This window comes from Nymphalis io, chromosome 29, assembly GCF_905147045.1.
Source record: "Nymphalis io chromosome 29, ilAglIoxx1.1, whole genome shotgun sequence".
Classification (NCBI taxonomy): Eukaryota; Metazoa; Arthropoda; class Insecta; order Lepidoptera; family Nymphalidae; genus Nymphalis; species Nymphalis io.
In genome coordinates, this window is record NC_065916.1 from 4,987,984 (window position 1) to 5,007,656 (window position 19,673).

At 37.1% G+C, this 19,673-nt stretch overlaps 1 protein-coding gene and 1 long non-coding RNA gene across 5 annotated transcripts in view; both read right to left on the reverse strand.

Moving 5' to 3' along the window:
- LOC126779446 (transcription elongation regulator 1) overlaps positions 1 to 19,361 on the reverse strand; it is a 28,860-nt gene extending 9,499 nt beyond the window's left edge. For 2 of the 4 annotated variants that reach the window (XM_050503407.1, XM_050503410.1), the window contains exons 1-17: positions 19,059 to 19,361; positions 15,783 to 16,116; positions 15,418 to 15,571; positions 15,017 to 15,199; positions 14,655 to 14,777; positions 14,456 to 14,539; positions 13,571 to 13,665; positions 12,734 to 12,869; positions 12,287 to 12,373; positions 11,527 to 11,737; positions 11,174 to 11,318; positions 10,801 to 10,921; positions 10,354 to 10,601; positions 9,896 to 10,014; positions 9,414 to 9,564; positions 2,369 to 2,567; positions 1,365 to 1,471 (exon numbers count right to left, since the gene is read on the reverse strand). In XM_050503407.1, coding sequence (XP_050359364.1) covers positions 1,365 to 1,471; positions 2,369 to 2,567; positions 9,414 to 9,564; positions 9,896 to 10,014; positions 10,354 to 10,601; positions 10,801 to 10,921; positions 11,174 to 11,318; positions 11,527 to 11,737; positions 12,287 to 12,373; positions 12,734 to 12,869; positions 13,571 to 13,665; positions 14,456 to 14,539; positions 14,655 to 14,777; positions 15,017 to 15,199; positions 15,418 to 15,571; positions 15,783 to 16,116; positions 19,059 to 19,249 — 2,688 coding nt within the window. In that variant the 5' untranslated portion in view covers positions 19,250 to 19,361. The remainder of the gene's footprint in view (positions 1 to 1,364; positions 1,472 to 2,368; positions 2,568 to 9,413; positions 9,565 to 9,895; positions 10,015 to 10,353; positions 10,602 to 10,800; positions 10,922 to 11,173; positions 11,319 to 11,526; positions 11,738 to 12,286; positions 12,374 to 12,733; positions 12,870 to 13,570; positions 13,666 to 14,455; positions 14,540 to 14,654; positions 14,778 to 15,016; positions 15,200 to 15,417; positions 15,572 to 15,782; positions 16,117 to 19,058) is intronic. The other 2 variants (XM_050503409.1, XM_050503408.1) reach the window with 2 other exon arrangements.
- LOC126779729 (uncharacterized) lies at positions 6,746 to 7,516 on the reverse strand. Its single transcript, XR_007670396.1, has 2 exons — positions 7,161 to 7,516; positions 6,746 to 6,893 (listed from the first exon to the last, which is right to left on the reverse strand). It is a non-coding gene; the product is annotated as an uncharacterized LOC126779729 (long non-coding RNA).
- Positions 19,362 to 19,673: the final 312 nt, after the last annotated feature.

The window sequence follows — 19,673 nt, forward strand, 5'->3', positions numbered from 1 at the left end:
CCCGAAACACTTGGAAACGAGTTACACGCAGGAAAACGTCGGATGTATCGCGATCTCGCAGTACTGTCGGCTACAGGCCTTGGACAATAGGCCAAGACCTGAACTATTCAACCAAAAACCGAATTATAAAATAAATACGCCGTTACAAGTGTTTCAAAATGACGATTAATCTAACGTCATTATTATATAAACAAACGATCATAAAAAACGTTTTTGTCCGTCGCAGATTAGCTTTTAGGAAGAGTTAAAACGTGATAAACAAGGCGAAAGGTTATTTAAAAAAAACAAACTGTCAATTAGAAAAAATAAAAGCGTTAAGTAAACACAATCAATGACATGATTATTCTAATGCACAAAATTAAACATGTTTGCAAATATCCCCAAACAAATATCAATCGGGTTTATACCGTTATATAAGCAAGTCACGTTGTGATTTCGTTTGTAGTAAAGGACAAACTTTATATATATATATCCACATATGTAATAACTAATACTACTTCGGCTTATCAGGTGACTCACCACGTGACTAACAAATGACGTTTAGAAAATGACGTCGACATTTGCTTATTTCGTAGCAAACAATCTTTTTGACATTTTCTATCGACGAATGAACTGTGTGCCAAGTGCGAGTATTTTTTTTTTCTTTATGTGCCACCTGATGGTAAGTGATCACCACCTGTATGGGTATATACATAGGCGATGTAAGACATATCAACCATTCCTTAGCTCACCAACCTTAGGCACAAATATGTTATGTCCCTTGGCTGCAGTTACACCAGCTCACTCACCCTTCAAACCGAAACACAACAATACCAAATACTGCTGTTTTGCGGTAGAATATCTGATGAGTAGATGGTACCTACCCAGACGGGCTTGCAAATGGCCCTACCTAGGCGTTGACATTACCTGCGATTTGAATGGAATTACGATTATTGTCACTAGATGTTGCTGCTTTCATTTCCTAACCCGCACAAGGCACACAGACATACGCGTCTAGTTCCCTCCCCGTTAGTTTTGCAACGCCTAATTAAATTGAACAAGAGAAAATAATTGCAATGATGTTTCCCATATTTAAACGGCAAACGGGTGGTTAAGTAAGCAATGCTGTGTCCTCTTGTTTCGAATGTCAATTTTCTGTCATCATTGATTTCAATGATGACAGAAAGAGAGAAATCAGTGTTTGAACTAAACAGCTGTTGAACAACATTTATAAGTAAGGCTATATATCTTTCCAATTTCGCCATAAGTCTATATTTTTGGCACCTTTTCGAAACCATACAAAACTGAATCATACACACACACACACACACAGACACAGGATCGACACACCGACGTCGATCCCGTTCATAACTCTATGTACTTACGTCACCGGTCTTCTCTTTCTTTTTATCCTTCTTCGTGTCCTTCTCTCTATCCTTATCCTTGTCTCTCTCTTTATCCTTTTTGTCTTTCTTGCTGCCTCGCTCGCGCTCTGACGGACATATAAAAAAAAATCTGTCACATAAAAAACTATACATCCAAATAACATTGAGCAGTCTTCCTCTCCTCTTATCCAAGTTTGGGAGTTTTATCAGACACGTTTCGTTCTCTTAGATCGGTTAGCGCTATTAGCCCAATGGTCCTGAATCAAACCCACGACTCTAGCAATAATCAGCAGTCTTACTAGGAGGATGAGTCAAGATATTAGGCTATATTAGGCAAACGACGTAGCAACAAAGCCAAAACTTTATACGGGCACAACAAAATTTTGCGAGGCCCTCTTTTTTATTTTTTTTTATTGAATAGGAAGGTGGACGAGCATATGGGCCACCTGATGGTAAGTGGTCACCAAACGCCCTTAGACATTGGCATTGTAATGTCAACCATCGCTTACAGCCAATGCGCCACCAACCTTGGGAACTAAGATTTTATGTCCCTTGTGCCTGTAATTACACTGGCTCACTCACCCTTCAAACCGGAACGCAACAATACCAGGTACTGCTATTTTGCAGTAGAATATCTGATGAGTGGGTGGTACCTACCCAGACGAGCTTGCACAGAGCCCTACCACCAGTAAAAAAGTCATTTTGACTTAAAAAAAATGTATATATCTTTACGTTAACAACTCAGAAACGCTAGTTTTAGACATCATATCAATGTAGACATTTTCAGCTTTAATAAAGACGATAGAGATCGATGATTTTTTTTCATACTTTACAACATATATGTATATATACAAACTTATACAAATGCATATATATGTAAACTTTGGAGGCCTCCGTCTAAGGTTAGACCTTTTAGTTGTCGCCGGTGACCACTCACCAACTATACCATTGGTTTCTCATCTTTCCTATTACAATATAAGGCTTCAACAAATCAATAAACTCACCCTTCTCTTTTCCGTCCTTCTCCTTCTTCCTCTCTTCTTTAACTATTTTACAATACTCCCTAAAGTAATCCTCCCTCATAGAGCTACTCTCAACGGCCTTGTACCGCGAGTCAGAGTCGATTTTCTTCTTGACGTCGACCCAACGTGCGTGACGATCGACCGCCTTCTCTTTGAGGAGCGCTATGAACTCAGTCTTGGCCTAAAAAAAGGGGGGATTTCCATTAATCGAAGGCTTTGAGCCGGTGCGTCTGGGTGCGGGGACGTGCGGCTTGGTTCGTGGTCTGGGAGGAATTATTCTCGGTTATTTGCATATCGACCATTTCGAAAATATTTAATGTAGTTAAAACAAAACCCTCTCGCCTCCCTTCTTAAAAAACTTTCGCATAGCAAGAATCCCCCAGACCATAAAGCAAGCCGCACGTTACTCCCAAGAAAAAAGCGCTGTGATATCCGCAACTCCTGAAAAACAAGACATTAGATTAAACGCTGAAAAGATTTAAAAAAAAATTGAATGCTGTGGAATGAAAGAAATATTAGTTCCTGAAAGAGAATATAATTAGTTTGAAAACAAGAGTGGAGGTGATGTCTGAAAGTTTGAGAAACAAAAAAAATATTTTCGATTTCAGCTCATTCTATTGTTAAAAATATTATTATATAGACTATTGTTAAATATTAAATATTTACATGAACTAAATTAAAGATTTTGCAATGATCTTTTTTTTTTAGATTACAAAACTTGCAACACTCATTTGCAATTATTAAAAGTTAATAATAAGATAAGATGAAAAACGGGAAATCGAATCGCCGTTTTTATCTAAGCGTTATCCTTGAAAACGTTTTCATGAGATCAAGAACGTCATTAAATTTAACACAATCACGTTGAGAAATATATATATAAGTGATGTCTCGAATTTAAAAATACTACAAAAAAAAAAGTCACTAAACGAACTCACAGATTTAAAAAAATAATTTCTTGAACAGCGGTGTTGGGTATAACCTTTTCCTCAAAAGGCAGAGGAGGCCTTAGCCCAGCAGTGGGACATTCTGGTGGAATTTAGGTGAAAATGTTTTATTCACTCTAATCTTCACATGATTTTTTTTTTGTTAATATTATTTATATTGTTTTGTTGGTAGGAGGACGGGCAAATGGGCCACCTGATGTTAAGTGGTCACCACCGCCCATAGACATTGGCAATGTAAGAAATAATAACCATTCCTAACATCGCCAATGCGCCCTCAATCTTGGGAACGGAGTTGTCATGTCTCTTATGCCTGTAGTTCCACTAGCTCATTTATTCTTCAAATCGGAACGCAACAATACTATGAATTGCTGTTTAGGTGTAAAATATCTGATGAGTGGGTGGTACCTACCCAAACGGACCAGCACGAAGTCGTACTACAAGTGTTTTTATTGACCATAAATGTACATTTTAAATCTGTTTTCGTTTGTATAATCAATAGTTTAATTAACTAAGTATGACGGTAAAGGCACCACCTAAAACCGGTGCTGTGTTTACGCAACATTATGCGTGAAATTTTAATTGTCATCATTTAATTCCTGTTATTAGGGTTTAAGACTTTTATTTCATAAAAAAGAACAAAATCCACTTAAACTTATGAAATACCATTATATATAAAATATATCTTTCTTTATTCACATATGAATAGTTCGAGAAATATATTAAAATTATTCTATCTCAACCTCCACTTTCGTTTTATGTAATCTTAAGACCTACCTAATTTTATGGTGCTAGCAAAAACCAGCCTTACGAGTTTGATAATAGAGTACACAATATGATTACGACATTTATACCACCCTCACTTGACGATATACATACATGAGGCAACATTAGATGTAAAAATAATAACGTAGGAGATTGTGTTTCAATTGGATTAATACTTCTGTGTGCGTGGTGTAACTTTTCAAGATCACATTTGAGCGGAACGTTTGATAACTATTCTGACACGAAAAACGAGCCCGTTTGTGTAAAAACCGCATCAGGTCCGGAGGATTTTTTCGTATCGATTATAGTTCAGATTTTCGATCGATTGGTTTTAAAAGTATCCATATATCTAAGTGATAACTCCATCAAGTGTACAGTTTACATACAAGTACAAAAAACATGACAACAAAGCCAAACTCAAACGATTATTCATTTCTAAGTTATATTATTTTTATATTTAATTTGGTAGTTAGCTTTGCTTATCAATACTAGAACTGTGCGATCCCTAATTAGGGAACTAGCCAAACGAGCTGGACATATAATAGTGCACAAGTGTGTGCTCAAACACAAGTACACTCTCACTTCCCTCATAATCCGACACGACCGGACTGCCTTACGTGTTATCTGATACACGACACGGGAGTGCAAACCAGACTTCGGGTCGCTACTTTCTCGATAGAAAAAAAAACATCCACGCCAGTAATTACACTGGCTCACTCACAAGACAGCAATACTATTGGTATGGTATAAGTAATAAATGATTGTTATAAATGCCGATAATAAAGTTTTTAATAACAAACCCGTAAAACTGCTTATGCCATAATTATCTCTTTTGAGTTTACATTTGTGTTTCGTTTGAAAAAACAAAGACTCGAATGATTAATTTTAATTTAAAAAAAAAAAATTATTGTTTTACAAAAGATTCTGTTTTACGTTTCAATTTACTTTTTAAATTTTTGCTAAACTTTATTGATAGTTTTTAATTATTTCGCAAATAACTAAGTAGACATTTATTTTGTGTGCTTAATTTAAATGTCGACGAAGAGTTTTTTTTTTAATTTAATATGTTTAATATTATATATTTATTTAATTTTCAAATTATAATGCCAATAAAAAAAAATTAATGCGGTTCAATAGTTTTCAAGTATATACAAAAAGAATAGCATATATTCCCAAGGTATACAAAAAAAGTCTTCGTCGACATTTGAAGTAAAAAAAAATAAACCTGAAAAAAGAAATAATTAGTTGCGAGGGGAATCTAAATTTACTTCTCATTTTCTATTTCAGTCAAGTGACTCTACTCTTTAAATTATAATTATTTACAAAATTTTAACAAAAGATTACGATTTAATTTCACTGGCAACCCATCACCATGTACTATCGAATGTTCCGATGCAGCATGGCAACACTGATCGGGCATGCAACTTCTAGCTTTCAAAGCTATGGGGGATATGTTTATCTATATATAAAATTAATGTTTGTCTGTTTGTCCCGTATGCGTTCCTATACCATTGATCCGATTTAGATACAACTTTGTAAAGTCATACCGTTGTTTGAACGCGTAACGTATCGGATGTGTATTTATGAAAAAAAAATCAAAAAATCAAAAAGGCATCGCAACGCATGCCGGGCATTTGGCAATTGCTATTATAATAATAAAAACGACTTACTCACCGAAAGGTAAGATATTGACTGCCAATGTTAGGGGTATTGGCTAGAGAGTTGACGAACAAAATTTCTATATGATTTGCTCACGTAGCAGATAATAATACCGTATGAAACATTAAGGTCAGCATCTGTCACCGTGGTAACGCTGTGCAATGAATTTATAAAGGGGATATTATTTACTCATGTCTGCCTCTGACATTGAAGATTGATTTTTGTAGTAATCAATATTTCGTTTATTTTTATGACTTAAAAAAAAAAGTATATCAAGTGGATGATTTCGATCTTTGACACTGAAAGACCACAGAAAAAATGGTCTCATAAATATGTTGTTTTTGCGTTGACGATTTATGTCGATGACGAAAAAAAAAGTGTGCTATTTAAATTCCTTATGTATGCCTCATGTATACATTACTTACAAAGACGATAAAAATCGATGAGACACGATCTGACCTATGATTTTCCTCGGCAGCCTATTTGAATATTTAAAAAAAAAAAACGACGCTTTTGCTCGGCAATAAGTAAAAAAATCTATGTCTAAATATACCAATGGAAATGAGTCATGTTAGATAAGCAATGGATAAGATCGCTTTATAAATATTCGATTTTTGAAATTTTCTTCTATCTGTACATCTTAAAACTAGTTAGCAAAATACCTGCCAACTTTTGTTTCTTTATCATACGGAAGTTATGACGAATCGAATGGACGCAACTAGAACCATGTACAAATAATTAAGTTTTTTTTTTAAATTTTCAAAACTATTTCCCGCGATAACGCAAACCCTTTGTGTATAATGGCGTATGTTGCAACTCGGCAGCGCTAGATGGCGTTAATTACGCGCGCACTACGTGTATCTAGTTCGATCTTTTCGCTTCTAATGTGGATCAACAATTGAAAAGTGATCCAAATAAAATATTACTTAGTAGTTACTTAGTTTAATAGGCCGAGATAGCCCAGTGGATTAATATATGGACTTAACCGATAGAGCCGAGATGGGCCAGTGGTAAGAACGCGTGAATCTTAACCGATGATCGTGGGTTCAAACCCGGGCAAGCACCACTGAATTTTCATGTGCTCAATTTGTGATTATAATTCATCTCGTGCTTTACGGTGAAGGAAAACATCGTGAGGAAACCTGCATGTGTCTAATTTCACTGAAATTCTGCCACATGTGTATTCCACCAACCCGCATTGGAGCAGCGTGGTGGAATAAGCTCCAAACCTTCTCCTCAAAAAGAAGAGAGGAGGCCTTTAGCCCAGCAGTGGGACATTCACAGGCTGTTACGGAAAACCGATAATGATCGTGGGAACCTGGGCAAACACTACTGAAGTTTTTAATGTGCTCAATTTGTGATTATAATTCATCTCGTGTTTTTCAGTGAAGGAAACATCGTGAGGAAACCTGCATGTGTCTAATTTCACTGAAATTCTGCTACATGTGTATTCCACCAACCAGCATTGGAACAACGTGGTGAAAGAAGCTCCAAACGATATTAACCATCAGGGATGAGAGGCAGACATGAACAAAAAAAATCCTACCATATTTTTTTTTTACAAATTTGAAGCACTAACTTATAATTGCCGCGACATATCAATACAAATAATTGGCCTAAATACTTTGATATTGATGACTTTTAATGGTTATCGTATATAATACATGAACAAATCACACATCGATATGCTCGTCAGCTCCCTAACCGTATCATCTATATACCAATAATGTATATAATATATTATTTTTATCTGCTTAAAATTATTTTCTAACCTTATGTCGCGTCTTGTGCGCCGGGGCGACCACTTGGCGATTGTATAAACCATTTTAACGCAATGTCTAAAATAAAATATAACATCGTTATTCACGTAACGTTAATTTATATAAATAACGCAACGGTAAAAGAAATGTAACGATTTAGATTAACTGACTGCTTTTACGTTAATTATTTTCAAGTTTATTAAATTTAAAGTTAGAAAAAAACATATTGCATTGTATTGTTTAAAATTATATGCTTTTTAAAAAAAATATGTTAACTGGCAATGGAGTCTCGCTAATACAACGTAGTTCGCAATTATATAAATATATATTTAAATATGAAAGAACATTCAAAATTAAATTCTACTAGTTTTTTTTTAATGTGATAAAATATGAAATTATAGAGATTAAAATGGTTGTTCATCACATTTCGAATGAATTCAATAATTCATTTCGCAACAATGAAAAAACGAAAAAAACAATCGTGGACCACATTTGGTCCACGGTTGGTGTACATGGACCAAATCCGGTCCATCGTTAATTTCGAGCTAATGTGAAGTGTCGGACTAACGAGACTCCACGGACCGGCCGCCTAGCCGCGCCCGCCAAGTGGTCCCCCGGCGGGCCCCGCCGCCGCCGCCGCCGCCGCGCCGCCCGTCTCGCTGTGACACGTGTTTGCGTGACTTTGCCGTTATGTTTGTGCATGTTCGCTTTAGTATCGTATGATTATAAATCGCTCGTGGAATAGCGTCGTACAGAAATATAGCTCTTTCGTTAAACCAAAAATTAAATAAATACGAAACAGTTCATATCGTTCTTCAAAGCAACATAAATCTATGAAATTATAAATTCATGTGAATTATACTTAATTTTTAAATTCTTAATAATCGTTTCTTCAACGGCATAATCATGAAACACAGTCGCTTGATAGAAAGGGGGAAAATGATCAACAATCGTCATATATAATTAACATATATATATGTACTATGCGTTTTGAATAAATAATAATTAATATAATATTAAATTAAACAGACACGCTTGCATCTACCTGAGGAGAAATAATACCTCTTTATAAATTAAAAAACAATATATTTCATTTCATAACGCATAGTATTTATTAATTTGAAAAAAAAAATATTTTCGATATAATCTGTTTTATATATAATATTTACAATTAAACAAAAAAGGTTCTATTTAAAAAAAAGGTTATATCGGAAATATTTAAAAAAATATATAAATAGCAAATATCAATTTCAAAACATTATTAAACTAACAAATTTTCAACAATTATAATCTCAATAAGGTCCAAATTCGCAGAGCAAATTTATTTCGCATAGAAAATTTAAAAGTCAACCCGATATAATTAACGAGGATCGAACTCGATACGAAAAAGCTTTGAAAGTTTTTTTCTTTTATATTATGATTTTTTTTTAAATAATTAAGCATTTTCTGAAATCAAATGAAAAAAAAGTTAGTTTAGTTGCAATAAATTAAATGTTAATCATCACTTTGTTATTCTTTAAATATTTTATATATTATTATTATTCGCTGATAATCGCATGTTAGCAAAAAATACGATCGATTTTGATGAAACTCTTCTTGTCTCATAGAATATAAACACTTTTTGATTATACTTTTTAAATCATTACATTATTTTGATTTTAACTAAACTCTATTAAAATAATTCTAATTATTGAAATCCCAAAAAAGTAAACTTAATTCATTCAAGTTCTGTACATAAAAAAAATTACAGAGCGTACGCAAAATGTACGCTTTAGAATATCCTTTCAAAGCATATAGTTATAAAATTTTAATAATCTGCTTTTTCAAAGAGAACTGTTCAACAGCAATGTATAATAAATCTCCCAATCGTACAACATAACTCGATCGTACAATCCCACTCACCTGTTCCCTCTTCTTGTCCTTATCTTCCTTCTCCTTCTTCCTAACCTCGGCGATGTAGTCGTTGAAGTACGTCTCCCTATCTCGCATCTTCTCGATGTTTTTGAAACGCTCGTCGCGACTGAACTTGCTCGAGAAGTCCATAAACGAGGATCTGTTGACATTTTTAATATTATTTATACCAGCTTACTAACGTACCTAATACGTAACCTGTAGAGATAGGGTAAAGTTTCGTGTATGGCGTATACGAGAGTGATATGAATTTCCTACGCAGTTGGTTAGTTCAGCTATAAGTTAAATTATAGACTATACGATGAACTCTGCTTATTTATATATTTTTACTTTTTAATATACATGTTTACTGTACTGTATCGAGAAGCGAGAAAAAATAAATATTGGTATTATTGTTAAAGTTATTCAATTGACGGATTTCTCAATTTCAACAAGTACCTTTGTTATATATTTTTATCAATGCGGGTACTTACTTGGAATGCAGCTTTGCTTCCTCCATGAGCAGCCTGAAGGCCTGCTTCTTTTGCTGGAGCCTGTTCTTCTTCTCTTTCCTCTCTTCCTCGGCACGCTCGCGGACGTATTTGTCGAACACCTTTGTGGAAAGAGAAGAATTATATCAATATGATAGTTTAGTTTCACATTTCAAATTAGTAAAATTAAAGTAATCGGAGAAAGAAAAATATCTAGTATTCTGGGCTGGGCTAGGACCTCCTCCCCTTTTTCGGGGCGCATCCGGCGCCTTGGATACCGGCGAGACCCACATACCCCCCCCCCACGTATAGACGTTGAGTGGGAGAAACACGTAATGCGTATTTTCAGCGATAATAATAGGACTTTCTTTCCTTTCGAGAAAAGTTTGAGCTTATTTCATCACGCTGATCTAATCTCATAATAATAAAAGTTTTGTTATCGCCGAGTAACTCCCGCCCACCTGCTTCCTCTCCTTGGAGTCGAGCAGCAGGTAGCGGCTGTCGAACACGATCTTGTGCAGCTCCTTCTCCCAGGGCGAGAAGGCGGACACGTCGCTCTCGTGCAGCATCTGCAGGAAGGCGCGCACGCGCTGCTCGAAGGGCACGACGGCGCGCTCGCGGGCGGCGCGCGACTCGGCCTCCATGGCCGCCTCCGCGCCCGCGTCGATCTGCAGCGCGCGCCGCGGACGCGCCTCGCCCGCGCCGCCTGCTGACGGCGAATCGACATTGTAGCTACATACACATTATGTAAATCTATTTTTCTTTAAGGAACAAACAATTATTCTTTTTTATTATTAATATTTCATTATATGAACGAACATGCCCTCGGTCGCAGTTCCATGTTAATGTTTAATATATTTACTGTCCCATATTTGATATTAATAATAATATAAAGCTGGTATACTAACTCTCTTCTGGTTTGGCTTTCTTTGCGGGTTCGACTTCAGAATCTGAGGATTCTGACTCTGCATTCCTTTTGAGCTCGCCGTTTGCGTTCTTAGCTGGAGTCGTTGCTGCTTTCTCTTTAGCCTAAGAACAAAACATTTCTCATCATCATATAAGCAAGAATCAATTTAATAAGGTACATTTATAAATTTATTTTTTGTTACTCTGTTGCTAATTAATTATATAAAAATATTATTATATAATATATTTTATATTTCGTTACAATGTTATACTTCACTACCGAGCATGAGATAAAGTTTGAACTCAGCCTCTCGTCTGGATTGGAATGCACAATTCCTGCGCTCTAGCGCATCGACTACTCCACGTCTCACTCACCGCGCTATCCTTCCCGTGCGGCGGCTGCGACACGGCCTGGTCGACATCCGCCCGACCCGCCAGCTGCGCCGGTCGCTCCCACACCGACAGGCGCGCCGTCGGGTTGTAGAAGAACACGCGACCGTCGCCCGTCCACACCACGCACCTGAGCACGAGCGTATTACTCACTCCACAAACAACTGGTCGAAATCGAAATACTATTTATTCAAGTATGTATTCTCACGGTCCAATAAATCTGAAGCCACCTTCGAATCCGGCTCCGAGGACCAAAATTTAGGAATCAAAACACCACTACATTTTGGATCTGCGGCGGCTTTTTTAATTGATAAGGGTCTACTTTAAAGTGTGCGTACCAGGGCGTGCCGGAGATGGGCGTGCTGGAGACGGGCCGGCTCTTGTCGGTCTTGGCCTTCTCCTTGTCGGCGCGCTCCCGCTCGGCGCGCTCGCGCTCGGCGCGCTCCCGCTCGCGGCGCTCCGCCTCCTCGCGCTCGCGGTCGGCGCGCTCGCGCTCCGCCGCCGCCTCGGCCGCCGCCTGCGCCTCTGCGTGCGCGTCCACGTCTATCACTAGGGAGCATACCAGTGTGCATTCTACGCTCACGTGTTTCCGACTATTTTCACGAAACCTTAGCGAATTGTACATATTAACCTTCCTCGTGAATCACTCCGCCCATTTATTGCGATTAGACAGACAGACGTGCCAGGTTGTGTGTTTTATAATATGTAGCGGTAGTGATATTGGTGATGTGCGTTCAAAACATTATTGAAAAAAGAAACGTCACTCGCTCGCCATCTTCACTATCGAATTTTAACGTAATTTGTAAATTTAAATGCTATTCCGTAACTACGATTAACAAAGGCTTTTTATATTGCTAAATAAAACATTCGAAGTACATAAAAAATCAAATAAAACAAATGCTTGTGCACCAAACAATTGATAGAGGTGAAACTTCTTGAATGTTAAATCTGCATATCATATCTTCATGTAACAAAATTTGTGAAATAACTTCTCAAATTCAAACCTTTTCTTAACAGTAATACCTATCCTGCTACGATTACTGCGACCCTTGTCCGATAAATAAACAGCTCATGTCCAAGCTAAAATAAATCAATTACCTTCAATTTTACTGTCATCGAGATCATTTCTGTCCGTCTTTTTCTCCGATTTGTCTGCTTTCTCTATAGCTATTTTAGCTTGCAATTCTAAAACAAACAAGGTGGTAAGTTTTACTTATAAAGAAAATTGTTTAGTTTAACAAAGCTGCGTCTTCTTCTTTCGAATATCAAATCAATAATGCAGAAAGAGATAAATGATTGTTTAACCAATCACCCGCTAAGCAAAGTTTAATTACTTATTGCACCCTAAGTAATTAATCTACGCAAGAATTAGTTTTGTAATAACTTTACATCAATAATATTTCTGCACAGGGCCGGGATGGTTCGGTAGATGGATCAAGTTAATGTTAAACGAAGAATAAGATATGTATAAGAACTGTGAAACTTAATGTAACACAACAAATTGTCTGCCACTCAGATCGGTGCCTAGATGGGTGTCAGACTCACCCTCCAGGTCGCGCAGCGGCGGCGGCTTCTCCCACACGCTGTGCTGCGTGGCGGCGTGGTAGTAGTAGGGCCGGCCGTCCGGCGCGCGGTGCGAGCTCCACTCCGCCGCCAGCGCCTGCAGCGACGCCGGCACCGCCTGCGGTATGGACATATATGGGTACTGGCTCTCCCTTTGTAGGTTGTCACTGTGTGCTTTAATTTTTGTTATAAAATAGATATGTGTACTGGCAAATGGGCCACCTGATGGTAAATGGTCATTACCGCCAAGAAAAACTGGCGCTGTAGAAAATATTAACCATTCTTTGCACCGCCAATGCGCCACCAACTTTGAGATTTAAGATATTATGTTCCTTGTGCCTGTAATTGCACTGGCTCACTCACCCTTCAAACCGTAACACAACAATACTGAGTATTACTTTTTGATGTGTGACTACTTAACGGACCGGTATGCACAGAACCCTCCCACCAAGTAAATACTAAATCTTGATATTATTCATAATAAATTTTATTCAAATGAAGAGCTCATTTGAATAAAATAACAAATACAAGATTAAATTAAGTTTTAGTTACTACTTTCACCATATAAACCATATATACCCTTTTTTTTAGCTTTGGAAAAGCACATTACGCGTTTCCCCCACGGGAACAGTGGGGGGGGTATGTGGGGCTCGCCGGTGTCCAAGGCGCCGAGTGCGCCCCGAACATTGGAATACCCACTAAAAAAACCAGCGGTACCCTTTCCGTCTTAACGAGGAGCGCCACACGACGCTCTGACGAGCCACATATATCCTATACTAAGCACAACATAACAACTATGCAAGTATATAAGGTTCTCACAGTTTCCTCCTTCTTAGACGGTGCTGCAGGTTGGTCGGAGGGCGCTTCGCTGGCAGCCAGAGGAGCGCCCATTTGTGGTAGCTGTGTGGCCGCGCCTGGAAATCACATGTAGATTTTTAAATGAACAATTTTTATATAGCAACAGTTCTTATATATCCCTCTAATGGGCTAAAACTGGTTTGGTGTTCATAATGCATAAACTCATTCGACATGAGTAGGTTTGGATAATTGTATATTCAAACTAATCTCATTAGAACTTGCCCGGGTTTAAACTTAAAACAGTGGTTCGAACCATTTTTCATTTGACACAGTACAGTAACAGTAACAGCCTGTTAATGTCCCACTGCTGGGCTAAGGCCTCCTCTCCCTTTTGAGGAGAAGGTTTTGGAGCTTATTCTACCACGCTGCTCCAATGCGGGTTGGTAGAATTCACATGTGGCAGAATTTCAATGAAATTAGACACATGCAGGTTTCCTCACGATGTTTTCCTTCACCGTTAAGCACGAGATGAATTATAAACACAAATTAAGCACATGAAAATTCAGAGGTGCTTGCCCGGGTTTGAACCCACGATCATCGGTTAAGATTCACGCGTTCTTACCACTAGGCCATCTCGGCTTTTTTTTTCATTTGACACGGTACTGTTTATTCCAACATTAAAAAGAGTTAAGAATAATCTATGGTATATTTAATACATCCCCTCATATCTCTTTATTCGTGGTTTAGTTTTTTTCAACTGGGACTGTTTGGGAGAAATCCGAAACCATAGAAAATACAGAGATATAATGAAAACGAATTTGTCATCTTTTATTTTATTTGATCAAGTGTAAATTGCCCTTAAAATGTAATATTTTTGTGCTGATTGTATCCAGCTTGGGCACTCACCCTTGTCGGGCACGGCGGCGGCGGCCAGGCCGGGCGGCTGCGCCACGAGCGGCGGCGCCCAGCCCCAGCCGCCCCACGCGCCGCCTGCGGGGAACATACTCATTTAAACAAATGGAAATAAACAGCACAAACTATTCTCTCCAACATTTACATCGTAACAATGTATATGATCAAACTACTCTCCCATGTGGAAGTTTACCTGGTGGCTGTGTAGGGGTCTGTGCGGGGGACTGCGAGGGTGCCGAGTCCCCGGGAGGTGCCTCGTCTTCCGGGGAGCTGTCCTGCTTTTCTTGCGACTTTGGCGTAGACATTTGATTGTTGTCTGAAATCAAAATTCATATCTATCATTCAGTATCCTACAAAAGTATTTCATTCAGTGTATATAGATTTCCTCAAAATGTTTTCCTTTACCATTGAGGACACTCTTGGTCCTAGTGCGAGGACCTCATTATCTAACGTACAGTCTAGCCACTAGCTAGACCAAGTTCGATGTAATTATTAATGTTCTACATAACAGTAAGCACAAACATTTAACACAAGAGTATAATATGATGCACTTACTATCTTTAACCCATGGCGGAGGTTGAGTCATGAAGGGCGGGACAGCTCCTGGCGCCGGACCTACGCCAGGCGGCATCATGCCCATCATACCGTTCATCATGCCCATGGGGGGTCCGCCCATAGGTGGACCGCCCATCGGTCCATTCATTGGCATTGATTGACCACCCATACCAGGCATTTGACCTGATAAAGTAAAAATAATGTAAAAACCTTGTATTATCAATCTACAAAAATACATTAGCTAAAGACCATCCCTATTAACCCCATTTTCGAAATAGGAACATTGATATCCATTTGATTTGCATTCCAGTTAATGATTTGCAGCTACAATGTCAAAGACAGACATTTCACGCTCAATTTGAACAGCAGCCTGTCCAATATTGTACTACATATATATTTACCTGTAACAGCCATAGACTCCATCTCAGCCTGTGTGATGACCTTACAGGTAGGTCCCTCCTGGGGCCTGGTCCACGTCGTCTCACGAGTCCTCGCATGGTAGTAGTATGATTTTCCCTCTTCCGATTTAGTCTCTACCCAGAGTTCTGGTGCGGGCTGTTGCATACAAAATATATAATAAATTTATTGTATATAATTATTATAATTTAATTGTGTATAATTTATTTTAGTTAGTTTATATAAAATAATTATTTTATTTACAACAATACTAAAATAAATTCGACTGATATGATTAGTGTGTTTGCTTGTTTCAGAAACGTGTACACGTAATTTTATATTCAGTTGTAAATTATGAGATGGAACTTACCATATTTGGTGGTGGCATTCCCGGAGGTCCAAATGGTGGGGGCTGGCCCATCATATTCGGCGGGGGTCCCATGGGACCGCCAGGTGGCATCATACCGGGCGGAGGCCCAAACGGTGGCGGACCACCCATCATACCCGGAGGAGGGGGACCCATGGGACCCCAGTTGTTATCAAAGTTCGGTCCATTGTTTGGTCCAAAGCGAGGTCCACCACGGCCTCGGAAAAAGCCTCGGCCTCTCATTGGCGGCCCGCCAGGGCCGTAGCCTCTGCCGCGAAAACGCATCGGTGGAGGAGGACCGTTCATCCAACCTGGAGGAGGGCCACGGCCGCGTCCCCTATAAGAACACAATGTTAAAGTAGACTTATTTTAAATACCATGAGAAATTACACAATAATTATATTAGATTTAGTACTAAATATGATTGTCAAAGCTGTCCAGGCTCTACTGCTCCGTAGACATTAGCGAGATGCTGAAACACCGTCGAGAAAGAAGCCGAGCGATGCTTTTTTGCCACAATGCTAGATGATGTTGATATTGTTGCTGGCTGTTGATGAAAATGGCTGCTATGGTTGTGATCGACTGATTACAACCACAGCAGCCAGCTGATTTTCAACGGAGACTAGTCAACGGGTAATAATCAACAGCCAACTCCTATGCAATTATATGAAAGTAGTAACAGCCTGTGATTGTCCCACGGCTGGGCTAAGGCCTCCTCCCCTTTTTTGAGGAGAAGTACCACCACGCTGCTCCTATGCGGGTTGGTGGAATACACATATAGCAGACTTTCAGTGAAATTAGACACATGCAGGTTTCCTCACGATATTTCCCTTCACCGTCAAGCACGAGATGAATTATAAACACAAATTAAGCACATGACAATTCAATGCTGCTTGTCCAGATTTGAACCCATGTTTATCGGTTAAGATTCAAGCGTTCTAAAAACTAGGCCATCTCGATTAATTTTATATATTGTTTTATTGGTAAAGTATTATTTGTATACATTTATTTTTTGTTAAACTTTAAGATACATATGTTTGAATTTTTTTCCATCGAAAATATTATGTAAGTATATAATGTATAGTGCGAGTGAGAGTTGATATAGGCGGATCCATTTACAATCCAGTTCCTTATCTGTACTGCTACAGACCAATAGGTACATATTGGTATCAAAAATTTCAATACCATTCCAACGCAATGTTTATTAAAGTTTCACAGGTTTATTTCATTAAACACTTATAATTAGCTCAATAATTGTTTAAAACAGAGAAATATACTCAAAAAAGGTAAAAATCAAAATTTCATACATATGTAATTAATCTAACAAAGAGATTTTTCAAGTAGTAACTTAACTGATATATGCAATACATATTACATACAATTAAAACTATAATTGTATATTACCCAAAAATACATAAATAAAGAAATGAGAAAGAGAAATGAGAAATTGGCTAATCTCAAGAGAGATTAGCCAATTGCGCAGGAGATATTATAGTGAACAAGCGTGTGCGCAAATACAGGGGCACTCTCTATTCCTAACTTTCTATTCCCGACCTAGGAATTGAACCCAGGACCTCAGAGTCTGCAGCCTTACATATAGCCACTAGACCAACAAGGCAACAATAATAGTAAATTACAAATTATTCTATACATGTATTCTACTGCCAAATAATAATACTTTGTGTTGCCATATTTTTAAACAAAAAAGTGAGCCAGTGTAATTACAGGCAAAAGTTACAAAGATGTTAATCCAATCGAGGAGAATAAAAAGACTTAAATTTACACCTTCTATGCAATTTGCTAACAGCTCTGCTATATTATACAAATAGTTCTCAATTAAAATCCTTACTTATACAGCACTAATTCACTTTTAGTACTTACATCCACTTTAATGTTACATGCAAAATTCTGATAACTTTGTCATCATTCAAAAATAATTTTTTTCATAAATCCATAATGAATACTATGGATTATTTAGATTTGATTATGTTATGTCAATTCAATTGGAGTTGTTTATTCGTCTGTGACACTCCCCTCCCTTCTGAGAATAGGCTATACAGACATAAAATAGGACCACACATAAGCACACAATAGTATTAATAAAAGGCCATAATGATGAAATAAAACTTGCTTGCTTTTTATTTCTAAAATTTACTCCTATCTGCTTTTGATTAATGAGTATTTAAAAAAAAGTTATGAAGTCGCAAAGCTAGTATCATTTCAACAATCATAGTTACTAATTAATCTCCTTGTCTTCATTGGAATAAAAAATTAAATCAATAATCATTGTCTATTGCATTGTTGCTATGGTAAATAAAGTGTAACGTCAACATAGTTATTGATGGATAACAAGATGAATTTTTGACACACCTCGCTCGGAACTATATATTTAATTATTTAAATTTACAACTTCTTTTAAACAAGCAAACTCGTTAAATAGCAATTATGATATATCTTTGCATGCATGTATAACATCTCTGTTGCTGGTTTACAGCAGTAATTGTATGTAGGGAGTATTTCAACTAATTACATTTCATATAAAAATATCTACAATCAACTAATACATTTACTTCAATGTCACAATCCAGCCGACATTGTGCAAGATAAAAACAAGACACAAAAACTAAAAATAAACAATATACATTAAGCATTCATATCTAAGCCCAAATTATACTTCTGTATCATTTGCACCATCTAAAAGATATGACTCTGTATTGTTCACTGCAGTAACAAAAGGAATAATTAGTTTGCCCAGACCAAACCAGACCAGAATAGGGATGCAACAGGGAAATGCTACTAATCTATTAATTGTTTCTGCCGTTCAACACAATTATGATATGTTGAGTGATATGGTATATTTATGTAATGAATGTATGCCTTACGTATATTTACATTTGCATATATTTGATTAGTATAGAAGTCAGAGAGATTATAATTAAATGTAATGAAAATTAATTAAAAGCTGAATATATTGTCACTACTTATTAGTATAAAAATTAACACATTATTTGAGTTAATTGTATAAATTTTATAACATTTTTATATAGCTAGCTTTTGTAAATCGATAATGTATTGAGATATGAGGTTTAAATAATATATAAAATTTTGAAAATGTGTTTAAATATTAATAGTATAATATAAATTAATCTAAGCTATAAGCCAATATTGCTCATTTTCATTATAACTAAATTTATTGTAGAATAAAGCTTAAGATCATAGAGCAAATTGTAAATTGTTTGAATCTTTCTTGTTTGGGTTAAAAGTATAGTAAAGTCTTACCTAAAATTTCCTCGACCGCCTCGACCACCACGAAAACCGTTTCCGCCGTCTTCATCTTCAAAACTTTCGTCATAACTAGCTGGATCAACGAAGTCTTTGGATGCATCACTTATATTATCGCTAGCTTCACTATTGCGATTAATAACATCGTTCATACTCGAGTCCTGAGTATTCATATATTCGTCTTCCATTTTAAAAAATTATCACTGAATATGCACAAAAACTTATGTCCGCATGCCTAAATTCAATGTTTTTTGGCAAACACTACAACCACATTTTGCAATGGCGGAACAACATTGATCCCAAAATGGCGGCCGGTAGCTTCGCTAGAGATTGATTCCAAAAACAAAAGTGCAAAAATCCATTTTTTTAAATAAATCCGGTTTTCATGGATTTGATTATATTTTAATTGACCTAATTAAACAACATTGTAACAAATAAAAAGTTTAAATTAAAATGAGACAATGGAAAAAATAATCGCTTCGATAAATTAGGTAAGGTAGGTATTATGTTAGGTACAATTTTTAATAGTTTTTTTAAGCTTAATTACCAACAATTAACAGGTAATAAGGAGTGGTAAAGCTTTAAAATCGTAACGCATATAATATATTACAT